The sequence below is a fragment of the Gavia stellata genome, chromosome 4 (assembly GCF_030936135.1).
Source record: "Gavia stellata isolate bGavSte3 chromosome 4, bGavSte3.hap2, whole genome shotgun sequence".
Classification (NCBI taxonomy): Eukaryota; Metazoa; Chordata; class Aves; order Gaviiformes; family Gaviidae; genus Gavia; species Gavia stellata.
In genome coordinates, this window is record NC_082597.1 from 33,379,900 (window position 1) to 33,393,786 (window position 13,887).

Genomic DNA, 13,887 nt, shown 5'->3' on the forward strand with positions numbered 1-13,887 from the left:
AAGAGCTGTAAGATCATCAAGTCCAACCATCAACCCACCACGCCCACTAAACCATGTCTCACAATGCCACGTCCACACGTTCCTTGAACACCTCCAGTGATGGTGACTCCACCACCTCCCTGGGCAGCCTGTTCCAGTGTCTCACCACTCTCTCAGTAAAGAAATTTTTCCTAATATCCAGCCTGAACCTCCCCTGGCGCAACTTGAGGCCATCTCTTCTTGTTCTATCGCTAGTCACTTGGGAGAAGAGACCAACACCCACCTCTCTGCAAACCCCTTTCAGGTAATTGTAGAGAGCGAGGTCTCCCCTCAGCCTCCTCTTCTGCAGACTGCACAATGCCAGTTCCTTCACCTGCTCCTCAAAGACTTGTGCTCCAGACCCCTCACCAGCTTCGTCGCCCTTCTCTGGACACGCTCCAGCACCTCAATGTCCTTCTTGTAGTGAGGGGCCCAAAACTGAACACAGTCACTGAACTGAACACAGTGACCCCTAAGACTTTCTTCTTAATCAGTCTCAGTAGGAAATAAGCAGCCATACTAGCTAGATGACACTGAGCACCTTGAAAGGTGTACTGGAGAAGATACGCATCATCTAGATCATGCAAAACCTGAGCCTCTTTATCAACATTTTCAAAAATTTTGATAAAATCTATACCACTATATGTCAAAGTGATCTCATGCTTCCTCTTATCAATATTCTGTACCAAAAGCACAACACAAGACGTTCTGTCTCAATAATGTTGATAATCAGAATGGTGGCAGCAGAGTAGCTCCAAAATCCTTCCCACATACAGCGTAGGCAGTGTAAGATCTGTATCTTACACTGATTAATGTAAAGAGGCAAGATCCTTGTTACCCATTATTAGAATCAGCAACTGCTCAGAGCTCATAGATTTCAAATGATGTTGAATTAGCTGTAGCATGATTCATGCTGAAGTCTATATATACACCTCTCTCCTAAAAAATTTCCAGATTCCTTTATAGGTCTCCAACACTACCATTATAGTAACTTAAGTCTTACAATCAACACAACATTAGTTGTCACTTCACGCATTATACACTTGCAGCTACTCTGAGGAAATGACGTAGTAAGCTGCATTTCAAAAATGTCTATGCCAAGTTCTTTCTCTCATGGATAAACAAATCCCTGTGGTTCTGATATCCAGAAGAAAAAAAAGGCTACTGGAATTTCAAGTTAGAACAGAGAGAAAAAAGGCTAAGTTTTTTTCAAAGAAAAGATCTGAAAATCCAAAAGCTGAAGGACTACCTTCCAGTGTTTGGAAAACTTCACTGGTAAAGGGAAAGGTGACATTTTAACATTGACATAATTTTTTTGAATCTATTATTGGCAAAGAAATTCTGGCTGTACGATTTGTTCCTCTGAACAAGCTCATTTGGTTAGTTTATTGAAACAGCAAGAATAGAACACCAGAATCTCCATTCGCAAACTGATTTATGATGTGGATAGTGTAGTTCTCTTTTCATGGATTAAACCAGGCCAAATAGAATATTTGAGATAAGTGTTAGTGCAGTTCAATGATCAGACTCTGCCATTTCTATTAAAAGCAAACTCATTATTTTGCTGGCACACCTATAGGCAGTGGAGTTAGCTATCCTAAGATTTCAATCAGATATGTAACTCTTAGGTTTTTCTCATATCCCTCTCCCTATCCCAGTCTCTTCAGAGTCCAGCTTTATTCTGCACCTCACTACAACAACTGCACTTAAGAAGAACACAAAGGCTTAATCAACCCAGAATCAAATTATTTGGAGTAAGACACTATGGTAGAACTCTCACTCCTTTCTATTTCAAAAGATACCCTATTTAGAACCACAATATTGCCTCTTTACAGAGAAAGTTTTCAAGAGGCTTTATCTTCATGAAGAATCCTGAAGAGGCCCTACACATACAATCTCAGAAAACAAGAACGCTAGACTTCATTTGCTGTGGTTAATAAACTTGCACGGAATTAAGTTCATTCCTCTTCCTCCAAAAATCTGACTGCAAACTTGAGAACAACTACTACAGTATCACATTCGAAGCATAAGATGATATCGAAGGTCTAAACCCTTCAGCTTCTCAGTGCACCTAATACAACTCACATCTTTTTTTTGAGAGTTAAACAAAATTATAACTCATATCCAAAGCTGAAACCGAACTGCAACTATCTTCTGTGTTACTCCAGCACATACAAGAAAATGAGGCTTAGGCAGCAGGTTCAGTGCCGAGCCATTGTAATTGCCTGCTGCTATCCGAAGAGGGAGCACTTTCTCCTCCTCTCTGCCATCTTCCCCACCTCTTCTCTTGCACAAACTCACTGCACCTCTCTGAAACCAACTCAACTTATTAAACTGAGCAAGAAATAAAGAAAGTTTGGGGGAGGCAAGGCGGCCCCCTCTGAAGTTAGAGCATCTCACTGAGGAATTCAACAAGCACCAGAGTCAGCACAACATACGGGGATTAATTTAATAGTAATATGGTAGTAAGTAATAGTAATATGATGGTTGGACCTGATGATCTTAGGGGTGTTTTCCAACCGTAGTGATTCTGTGATATTGATAAAATAATCAAACTCAATATGAAATGATTAATCTGAACACCACATCCCCTTTACACATTTAATCAGCTATTTTCTTTCCATTTCAAAATGTATAAACATGAACTTTCGCAAACATTAGGGGTTCACTATGACAATTGTGTCACCATGAAAGAAACTGCACTCGCCCAGTAATGTCATAATCAATGCACACTTTAACAGACTTGTCTTCACAGCCACATATGCCATTCTTAATAGAATAATACAAATTACAGCTTAAGGTATGTGCAAAGGAACTGCATGGGGTTTCTCCGCTTCTGGTTCCAAGGTTCCACTTACTGGCCTGAGGCCTGGCAGACAATCCAGAAAGGAAGTTTTCTGCTATTTTAGTTACATTACATTGTACTGTGGAGAGTTCGTGGACATCATCACAGTCAATGGGGTCAGAAGACAGCAAGACCCTCTCCTTTCTTAGCACTACACAACTGTTAAGACTGGCTCAGATGTCCATGGATGAATGAAACTTAGAACCACATCCTGTCCCTCCACCAAGCATAGGCTAAGCCCCTACACCCTCCACTTCAACAGCACGGACATTTGGTTTACCTCCCTGTGCTAAACTTCATAAAGCTAAACTCCCAAAAGCTAACCTTTAAGGAAAAAAAAGTGAATTGAGTCCATTCAGACAGCTAAATCTGCCAAAGAGAAAGTCAGATGAATCCCTGTGGATTGACACAGTGGCTACCAAGGGCAGTGAGAAAAACTCAGCAGTCCCAAATTACAGGTGCAGTTCACTAACAGACTAAAAAAAAAAAAAATCAATCTAAGCCATCTCTTTAAGTAACTTCTTGACAACTTAAAAAGCACTGACAGCACACAAGCAGAGAGGAATAGGGGACAGATCTAAAGTCTTTCCCACAATCATCATTTTCAAAAAAACATTAAGCCTTGTGAAGCTAAACCTTTTTTCCCTTTGCTTCTCTAGAAATATTCAAGCTTCAGACTAAGAGGAAGAGATAACCATATCAAAGGATGATCAGTAAAACTTTAAATATAAGAAAAACTGACTTACAACTTTAGTTATATACTAAGGAGAACTATGGTTAGAGAACATATCTGTCAAGCAGCTTAAGGCTTCTTCCATTTCTTTTCCAGCTACTTCCGTAAGCTGACAGCCTAAAGCATCTGAACAACCACATCAAAACATTTAAACTTATTGTTAAACATGCAACTTTAAGGACACAGTCTATGCTTTAACATACTGTATCTTAAAACACATTCTAAAATGGTTGTTTCAGTGCTTTTGGATGAAGTACCCTCCTCAAAGTCTATAATATGTAACTTGAACAAAAAAGCCTCCAAACTTAACTACTAAGCATCTCTGCCAGTTTTTATTGCAAGTTATATCATGGGTATTACTGTGCAGTAAGTTCTATTTACCAAAAATAAATTTATCAGTAACTTTTCAGACTATATTCAGATAGACTTTTTACCAATGTTAGCAAGTCTCTATTTCATGAAGCAACATAACTGAAAAAATCTACTCTCTGTAATAACACTTGAGTCTACAATTTTAAAAACATAACAGAACAGGAAAAAGCTTAGCTAAAGGCAACCATAATATAAGCAGGTGAAATGCATGTGAAGCAATCAAAATATTTTTTGTCACCTTGCTAAACAGCCAAAAATACTTATCAGCTACACTTGTCTGCAATCAAATAATAAAGTACTATTTAATAACAGATCCTACCTAAAAGCAGCTTCCCAAAAGCAGTTCATTCCACAAACATCAGAGGGCAGCATCCAATAGGAATTCCAGAAAGATACAGACAAATTCTTACACCTAACAGAATAAGACAAAAATAGCCTATATAAATGTTACTGATTTTATGGCAATGTTAAATGGATTATTTTCTAGCTCAAACATAACTGGAATAGTTAATTACACGGCAGAAGACTGGCTATGTAACAGAACTTGGATAATACAAAAGAGGAGGTATTAGGTGCCAACCAGGAAGAATGGTCCCCATCCTTTAGCCTTTCCTCTCCACACATTTTCAGAGTGAGAAAAACAGAGGGGCTGGGATTTTTGAGGGTCATTCTATATTCTTGGCTTAGTACAAGTCCATAGGTAATAGAATGGACTGCAACACTTACTGCTGGAAAGAACTCCTTCGCCTTTGCAATACCTTTGTCTACTTCAAGCAGAGGAGCAAGTAGAACATCTAATTTTCAAAGTTACACGGTTCATTTAAACACAATCCCTATTTATCCGTGACTCTTTTCGGTGCAAACCTGCAAAGCTCATTTTTAACAAAAAACAGGGCTTTGCAGCACCAATTAATCCTACTGTTTCATAACAAAAGGTTAATGCAATACAAAAATAATCACCACACCTGGCAAGTTTTTCTTCTCCATACTAATGACAAGACAAATAATTTTTTTGACTTGTGCTACACTAACAACTGAAAAAGCAGGTTTTACTAGTCCACCACTACATTTTATGCAACAGTAATATCAGAAATATTTTAAAACAGCAGCAGAAGTATATTTTAAAGGTTCTGGTGAGGAAATCAACATCAAGATTTAAAATCTTAAATGAGCAAGTAGAATATTGCAAAGCAAGGGGTATACTCGAGTGACCTCCTCTGCTCCCTCTTCCTGCCCCAGTGACACAAGACCAATAGTGTTTATCCTCCTTTGAAAGTCGGTATCTGTGAATGAGAGACATGTGCAAGAAGAAAACCCACAAAAAAGCTTGATGATGAAAAGGTATTTAAGGACTACAGCTCAGAACTCTACTGGAAGTTGTCTTTGCAAGTTTAAATTTAATCAGCACCATCTTGGTAGGGTTATCAGGTATCTGTAAAGGCCAATGTTTTGTGAATACCAGATTTAATAGATTAATGTAGCATAAAAAATGGCAAGCTGTATAATTTCAACACTTGAGAAAAATGACCCAATAAACACATAGTGTTTCACAAAGCCTCATTAAGTGTTGGGGGGTGGAGCAGTTCTTTGGTATAGATCACAGGAAATCCTCGTATCCTGTAGATACACATGTTTGCCAGAGTAAGTCAAGTAATTCTGTCTCATGACTTAAGAATGGTCTCCATAAATAAATATCCAGGTACAAAAGAAGATAATGTAGATTGTGACTGGGATACCTGCACTACTCTGGGGAAAGTAAATGGTATAAAACCCACAAGTTCTCGCTGACAGATTCTTTCTTACATTCACCTTTGTGGCTTTTGAAGTTTCTTAAAAACTTCAAGGCACACTAAGACTTTGCGCTTACCTTGTGCTTATCTGAAGAACAATTTTTACAATCTCCACCGTGTACCTTTTTGAAATAACTGTCTCTCATTACTTTTAGGACACTGGACAGCATTTCCTTCTTGTTATTCACAACAAAATCATTCAAAATGCCACTCATGAAGATTTTTTTTTACTTGAAATAAAACTTGAGGCAAGCTTAGACTAAGTGCCACAAGCGCTTTACAAAGCTAGGGAGATGCTTTGTATCTGTTCATCAAACAGGCACAGTCATTGTCACCTGAGCAAGGTTATAGTCAGACAGGAATAGTCACCTTCAGCATTAGGGAGGGATATTTTGCTCCTATCTATTATAGGTTAAGTGATTAAAGGCCAGTCTCCACAAATAGAAAGCTGAAAGTAACGTCAGGTGAAGGAAACTCAGCAATCCAACCCAGGCACATGGAGCACCCTGACCCAGCCCCAGTGCAGGAGAGCAGTCAGCCCATGGGCCAGGTAGAAGATCCACCAGATGAGACAACAGGAGAGGCTCTCCAGACCACCTTACCGACTGCCTACAGGGATTACTGCCTGCAGAGGTGTGGGGTTCACCGTGGGATCAAGGCAGAGTCAGGGAGGAATGAGAATGCAAAAATAAAGAGAAGGTAAGAGAGTCCAGTCACATGTAAACAGGTTGCCAGTCAATACAATTGGCCATGTTGTGTGCCTGATCACCAGCCTCCTTATTAAACTCCCTAAGTCTAATCAACTGCAAGAATCGACTAACAGAGACAGACTGGTGTCTCTCCTACAGCATAATGCACAATGTGCAGCAAACCAGGATGGATGCATTTTTAGTTCCCTCCTGCTCATAATCACAGGAGTAAAAATTTGGGAAGATAAGAGATGCTCAATTCAACTCCCAAACGCACTGAGAATTTCTGATGCTTCTGAATAGCTTTTCCTGAACTTTTGCAGCAATATCACAAATTTGTTACGATGTATTTTGTCAGAGAAGCAATGGCTTTATTAAATAGGAGACAGCAGATGTAATGTTAAATGTCTGACACAGGACAAACTTTTTAACTGGAAAAATCTTGGTAATATTTCATTAATTTACAACATTTCTATGTAAAATAACATTTGCTAGTCAACTGCTTGACAAATTCAGCAGATTTTTTTTTTTAAATTAAGTTTCAACTTCAAAGTGTTCAATGTTTCATCATTTAGAAGTTTTACTCATATTTTGAAATGCTTAGACAGTTTCTAGACCAATTTATTAAGGCACAGGAGTAGCCGAGAAGCATACTGGTAAAACTGCTGGTTAAGTTCTGACACAGACAAAAATAGCTGCGTACAGTGCAAGGAAAGAACAAACTACCTATTACAACCACCCTCCCCTGCTGTCTAAGCTTGTGGGTATACTTCCTACGCTTTTGCATGCACTATAATCCACTTCACTCTCCCTTTGCCAGGATAGTTAGAGAGCAAGAGACAGATACAGTCAGATATCAGTGTGTCTTGGTTTCAGCCGGAATGGAGTTAATTTTCTTCCTAGTAGCTGGTGTAGACTGTGCTTTGGTTTTAGGATGAGAATAAGATTGATAACACACTAATGTTTTAGTTATGGCTGAGCAGCGCTTAGACCAACTCAAGGACTTTTCAGCTTCTCACACTGCCCTGCCAGGTGCACCAGAAGCTGGGAGGGGACACAGCCGGGACAGCTGACCCAAATTGGCCAAAGGGATATTCCACACCATGACATCATGCTGAACAAAAACAGGCAGCACGGCCGCTGCTCAGGAACAGGTTGGACATCAGCCAGCGGGTGGTGAGCAACTGCACTGTGCATCACTTGTTCTGTATATTCTTTTATCATTTGGGTTTTTTTCTGTTCTATTAAACTGTTTTTACCTTAGCCCCCAAGTTTTACTTTTTCTCTGATTCTCTCCCCCATTCCACTGGAGGTGGGGAGGGAGTGAGCAGCTGGGCAGTGCCTAATTGCCGGCTGGGGTTAAAACACAACACAGTGACACACATAACAAAACAGCATGGCTGGCTGCAAGAAAATGCTTAACTGCAGCAAAATGGAAATATGTTTCATTTTAATGAAATTCACAGAATTCACAGAACTGATGACAGACTGATTCCTGCTCTACTTCTCAAACTTGCCATTAGGATAGCACTTCTTTGGACCTCAATAGAAAGATGAACATTATCTGCCTAATTGAAGTGGCAATATTGATAAAATTAACAGAAGATTCACTTCTCGTAAGCACAGTCTGCTAATTAACTGATCTGAAAGCATGTAGAGAAAGACTGACTTGAAAGGATACTCCACAGACAGCAGATTATAGCACTATTAAATGACATACATGTAGCAAATATGCATTTATTCACTCTATGTTTTTTTCATTTTTTCACAGCCGCCTTCTTCATCCATAAATCATTCTAGCAAAGGAAAAAAGTCTGACTACATATACTGGCTTTTGACAGACTTTGTATCTTCTGGAAGTAGACACTTCGATATTTTCTTTTTTTCAAGTTCAGATCTATTGTTCATTTAGCTATTATATATGACAGTACTGACCATTACTACTTTTCTCACTGGAATGAATAATCAGAAGGACAATTTACCTTCAACGTTAATCTTTCTTCATAGCTAAAACCCAACCTTAGGATTTAGCTAATAAATTCCTGAAATGTTTTCCAGCTATTTATATCAAGTTTCAAGATCGAAGCCTTTAGTTTCCAGTCACCTTGTTCCTCAGGCTACTGTAGCCTTTGAAACAAACAACTCCTCACCGAAGGGATTACCCAACAAGCTCCCCTGAATGTTTATTGGAGGATCTTGCCTCAACCTGTAATTCTAGTTTCAATATGGTACTTCCTTTTTAATTAAAGGTTTTCTATTTAAAAGCATCATCACTATTGCAAGATTATTTCAGGTGTGGCATGCTTAAGCTTTATTCAAAGCTTGCAGTTTTTATGTCTGCACACTTCTGAAAACTACCAGAAATCTCAACTTCCCCCCTGCCATCACAGAGCATGACTGAGCTCTTTCTGCCCTTATGTCATATTACTAAACTAGATTATTCAGGCAAAGCAAACCCTTCTTGGCTAAAGAGAAGAGGAAATCACTGCTGAGTGTATAAATGCCTTCAGATGGCAGTTACATTTGCTTTGCCAAACTGCATATTAAGGCTATCCGTGAAAACAGCTGAAGTAACCCATTACTGAAAGTTCCTATTAACGCATATGAAATGTTAAACTTCAAGAAGGATTAGAAGGTTTACACAATATTACACAATCACAAGATGGTCAGAAGTGGGCACAGAACAGCCATGTGGCTGTCATGCTCAGTCTCCACTAAAGGAAACAGCTGAAGTATAAAAACTGATACATTCACCAAGATGTGTATATCAATTACACAAGAGAATGTAACAGCATTTAATACTTGAGAATAACTGAAACATACATCTAAAGGAACATTCAGTGGGGCATTTCTTAACTGCCACAGGACAGATTTTTTTTCATTAAACAAAAGCCTTTTACAGACTGTTCTAAGGGACTGACTCGCACCTGAGTTTTGCACAGACTGTTTGCACAAACAGCATATAAAACTTCAATAATTTACAACAGGATGATGTTCATCCTGAGCCTTCAGTTTGACAGCAGTTTATAGGTAAAGTATTCCCACACAGGTGTCAATAGACACTGCTTTGGCAAGGAGATATGCCCCCATGAAACTGTATGCACAGGAATTATCTGCAGCACTTAAGACCTTTGGAAACATAACTTTCTCAGTTTGTAAAGCTTTTCCACATTGCAACACAGGGCAGATTTATATCTCATTTCACCTCACTGCAGCAAGCAAGAAGCTTCTTGCACTTTGTTGGGGTTCTCCCCCACCAGTATCTTTTACTTAAGAACTACACTTTAAAACAAACACTAAAAAAGAAAAAAGTACATCTTTTAAAATAAACTTGGTTCTTTTGCTAATCAGGAGCATGATGCACCTGAAAATAATTTCAATGTTTACTAATACAAATTATTTAGATTATCATGTTACCCAGCAGTTTTGATGATGTAAATCACATATTTTCTTCAATAAAACAAATATCATACATACGATTTTTTCCCTCACATTTCTATTTAAACCTGATTCAGTAAACCAAAGAAATCTTACATAAAACTATTAAAGTTAACTCTTTTATTCCAGTTATGATGTTCTTCAGAACTAGTAGATTTCAGCTTCTCACAATGAGTTTTTAATCATGAACTAGAAGTGTGGAATAAGCATCTGCACATTTTGTCAGGTCTTAATCTGTATTAATCTGAACCAAACCAAAAGCACGGGGAAAAAAAACCACTTTCTCTGAAGTAGTTACACCAGGCAAAAGCTGGGTTTCACATTTCAGCTGACTCCACCCTTAGCAACTCATAATGCTTGTTCATAGTATTTTAAGATGATTAAGTCAGACCTTCTACCATCCTCCATAACTCCTCTGCACCAGCACCAACACTTTCGTAATTACATGATGAGCCAATTCAGAGTGCTGAGCTGGCCAAAACCGAGGTAGTTTTCAAGCAGGTCAGCATGCCAGATCAACCCACTTGTGTGATCAGAGGAGCACAAGCAGTGTAAGGAGAGAGGGTGCCAGAGTGTGTCCAGCACTGGGAAGGAGGAACAGTCACCAAACCATCAAACTTACATTGCTCTACGCTGCTGTGGAATCTAAGCAGAGTTAGAGGCAGGATGGCCCAGAAAGGCCTGGTCCTAATTTCTCCTCCAGCTATAACAACATTTCTGTCACTCCTTTTTTCCTGGCACTAGCATTCGGGTAGCCACAGGTGAACAGGATCATGAAACGAATCTAAAGGAAAACTAGTATTTTTTCATTCCATAATCTCACTCACCTCTTGACCACATAAAAACTTCTGCTGACGGGAGGCAGGCAACAGAAATACGCAGCTATGCAGAACATGAGCTGCTCAGAGTTAGACCACTTTAACTGCTGAACTGAACTCACAGTTCCCTGTGAGGAGACTGCCTTCATTAAAGTATCCCACCATAAGTATTTTTGCTTAGATAAAGTTATATTAGATAATAATGAAGTTATCAAGTTTCAGAACTGAGTAACATCCTGAAAGTTTCTTCGTTTGGAAAAAGAAAATGCACCCGCCTCACTCCATCTACCCTGTTCCAACAAGGAAGCAGTCTAATTTTAACACCGGACGACTGTGAAGTTGCAGGCCAGCTCCCGAAGCAGCACGCCAGTTTCCTCCGGTTTTGCTGCTGCCCTGCCTCCCCGCGCACATGCACGCGGGCGGAGCAGGGCCTGCCGGCAGCACAGCCTCACCCGCGCCGGGGACGGGCACGGGGGCCGGCGTCGGCCGCAGCTGGCCCCGCGGTGGCTCCTGCCGGCTGGCCTGCAACGCCCCTCCTTAAAGTTGTCTTTGTTTTTAAGGCTTCTTCAACCTCTGCTCCCCGGTAACCGGCCCGCGGGACGCCGGAGCTGCTCGCGGCGGGGGGGGAGCACGCAGCAACACCACCACCCCGCTCCCTCCCGAAGTGCTTTCCCGGCCCCGCGCCGCGGCGGCAGCGGCAGCCTCGCCTCCGCCCCGCCGCCCAAGCGGAGCGGCCGCGAGGGCGCCGCCGGCCCGCACCCAGCAGTCGGGGGCGCCCGCGGTCCCCGCGGGGGGCGAGCGAGGACGCCGAGCCCCGCTCCGCCCGCGGGAAGGCGGCCAGCGCGCTCCCGCGCCTCCCCGGCCCTCCCCGCAGGAATGCGGGGGGAACCACCGCCCGCCCGCGCCAGCCCCCGGCCCCCACGCCCCGTACCTGCCGGCCCCCGCCTCGCCTCGGCCCGCGCTTCCCGCCGCCACCGCCCGGCCGCCGCCTGCCTGCCGCCGGGCGCCGGGCGCGGCGGGGTCTCGGGCCTGCCGCTCCCGGCCGCCGCCGGGCTCCTGCTCCAGGGAGAGGGCCAGCTGGCTGAAGCCGTAGAGCAGCGAGCAGACGCCGCAGCCCAGGCACAGCAGCGCTACCCGCGCGAACCGCCGCATCCTCCCGCGCCGGCCCCGGCAGCGGCGCCAGGCGGCGGCCGGGGCCCAACCGGCAGCGCGAGCCCCAACGGACGCGTCGGCGGCGGCGGCGGCGCGAGCCCCGGCATGCGAGGGGCGGGGCCGCGCGGGGGGCGGGGCGAGCCCTGCGGCGCTCGGAGCGAGCCAGGTGCCGGCGGCGGGGGGAGGCGGGGCCGGGCCTAAGGGGGCGGGGCGGTATCGTAGTGGCGGCTACAAATCCCCGTGTAAGCTCCCAAACGTGAAAAAAGCCGACAGTCCCCTTCCACGGCTGCAAATAGCCCGGGGGGCCCCTCCCCTCCCCTCCCCTCAGGGGTGCCAGCTGGGCCCGCTCCCCTGGGGAGGGCCCGGCAGAAGCTGCTTACCTCCACGGAGGCCCCTGTGGTCAGCCTGGTCTCGTCGCCCTCTCAGACCTCTGGAAAATGGCGTCCCTGGGAGGCAGTCGAGGGAAGAAATGTCCCAGGCCGATGCAGTGACCAGTCTTGACAAACTAGAAGTTCACAGGCTCAGCACACAGGCTCGTGTCTCGCCTTGTCTTCGCTAAGGGCAAAGGTGAGGCTAAAGCCCCCCGAAAATGACACTTATTTTCCCCACGCTCAAGGTTTCTGTTGTGGCATCTTCGACTTTCCTGCGTAAAAGCTCCACGACTGCTTCTTCACAAGGATATTCCCTCACGTTCGTGAGGCAGCTGGGGTTACATAGGCATCCTTTCTCCTTGTAGAGACACACCCTGAGCATGCAAATTGTTTTGGACTCCAGCCCCTTCCCTCCTGTGGCCTTGGCACACAGGGGACTGCGCAGCGCTCTGACCCGGAGAGCGGGTGCCCGCTGGGCGTTGGGCCGGGCCGATGCTGGACTGGAGAAGCTTGGTGAACTGGGCCTGAAGGATTTGTTTGTGGTCACTAGCAAAGGAGGGCTATCTTGGCTCACCAAGTCACGCTTCTGGAGAACAAGAAGTAGGTCCACTGGGTAGAAGAAATAATAGGTGTGTGTCCTGCTAAACAGGGGGATGTTGGTTGGGTTTCGGCTGAATCCAATACAGTATCACATCCCCTCTCTCTGGCCCAGTCTGCTAAGCAAAGGCCTAACAGCCTAACCCACTGTTGCCAAGGTAAGTGTTTTAAAGTCATCAGTCAGCGCTTCTCCCTCAGCTCCTGGCATTGGTTTAAAATAAAAGACAAATTTGAAATAATTCTGCTTGCCTTTTTGTCCTTACTGTGCATTTGGTTCACATTTCCTCTATGGACTGGATTTTTTTTCCTCTATGGACTGGATTTTTTTCCTCTATGGACTTCTCTCTTTTTTTTCTCTATGGACTTTTTAAAAATAAGCGATGACATCCCCACTTAATCACATGAATTCAGGACCCTGCATTTTAAGAAAAATGCCCATATGATTTACAATAAAGCTCAAAAAAATAGTTCTATTGTAGATTCTGGGGCCTGAGGGTGTATGTATGTCATATGTGAATGCCCAAAAAACCTGTGCCATAGCTTACTCCTGCTCTTGGCTGTGTTTAAAAGAAGGGGGAAAGCAGAATGCCAGCTGGCAACTCTAGTAGCTGGAAGAGAAGTCATGACAAAATTGTCCTGCCAAAATTTTTCATCACCTCTTCCTCAAAACAAAAGTAGAAGTGAGGAAAAAACGTGGCCCTCAAGTACTGGATACTCAGCTATGTTTGCAGTGCAGATACCAGGATGATTACTAAGAGGTACAAGCAGGGAATTTGGGACTGAGGAAAGAAGAAGTAGAATCCAAGAGAAGTAAGGAACTAGGGAGGATGAGGAGCAATGATGAGAATTCAGGGCCAGTCATGGCAGGGTGATGATGGGAGAGTCATAGATGAAATGGGGGAAGATTTGTGAAAAGGACTCTCTAGAAAGAATTTGTTTCATGAACTAAGGGGAATTTATGTTAGTGAGATCCATGTGCTGGCATGCATCACAGAAAGAACCAGCTCTGAAACTGCCACTCGAAGTCTTAGCTGGGCTTTCTGCCCCTCTGTTTTCTGTTCCTC

General features: G+C 43.4%; 1 protein-coding gene across 2 annotated transcripts in view; it reads right to left on the bottom strand.

The window, feature by feature from the left end:
- GXYLT1 (glucoside xylosyltransferase 1) overlaps positions 1-11,855 on the bottom strand; it is a 34,010-nt gene extending 22,155 nt beyond the window's left edge. The window contains exons 1-3 of one of the 2 annotated variants that reach the window (XM_059816633.1): positions 11,679-11,855; positions 11,119-11,150; positions 4,288-4,404 (exon numbers count right to left, since the gene is read on the bottom strand). In XM_059816633.1, coding sequence (XP_059672616.1) covers positions 4,288-4,404; positions 11,119-11,150; positions 11,679-11,855 — 326 coding nt within the window. Of the gene's footprint in view, positions 1-4,228; positions 4,241-4,287; positions 4,405-11,118; positions 11,151-11,634 lie in introns of both variants that reach the window. The other variant, XM_059816634.1, reaches the window with a different exon arrangement.
- Between the last annotated feature and the right edge of the window lie 2,032 nt (positions 11,856-13,887).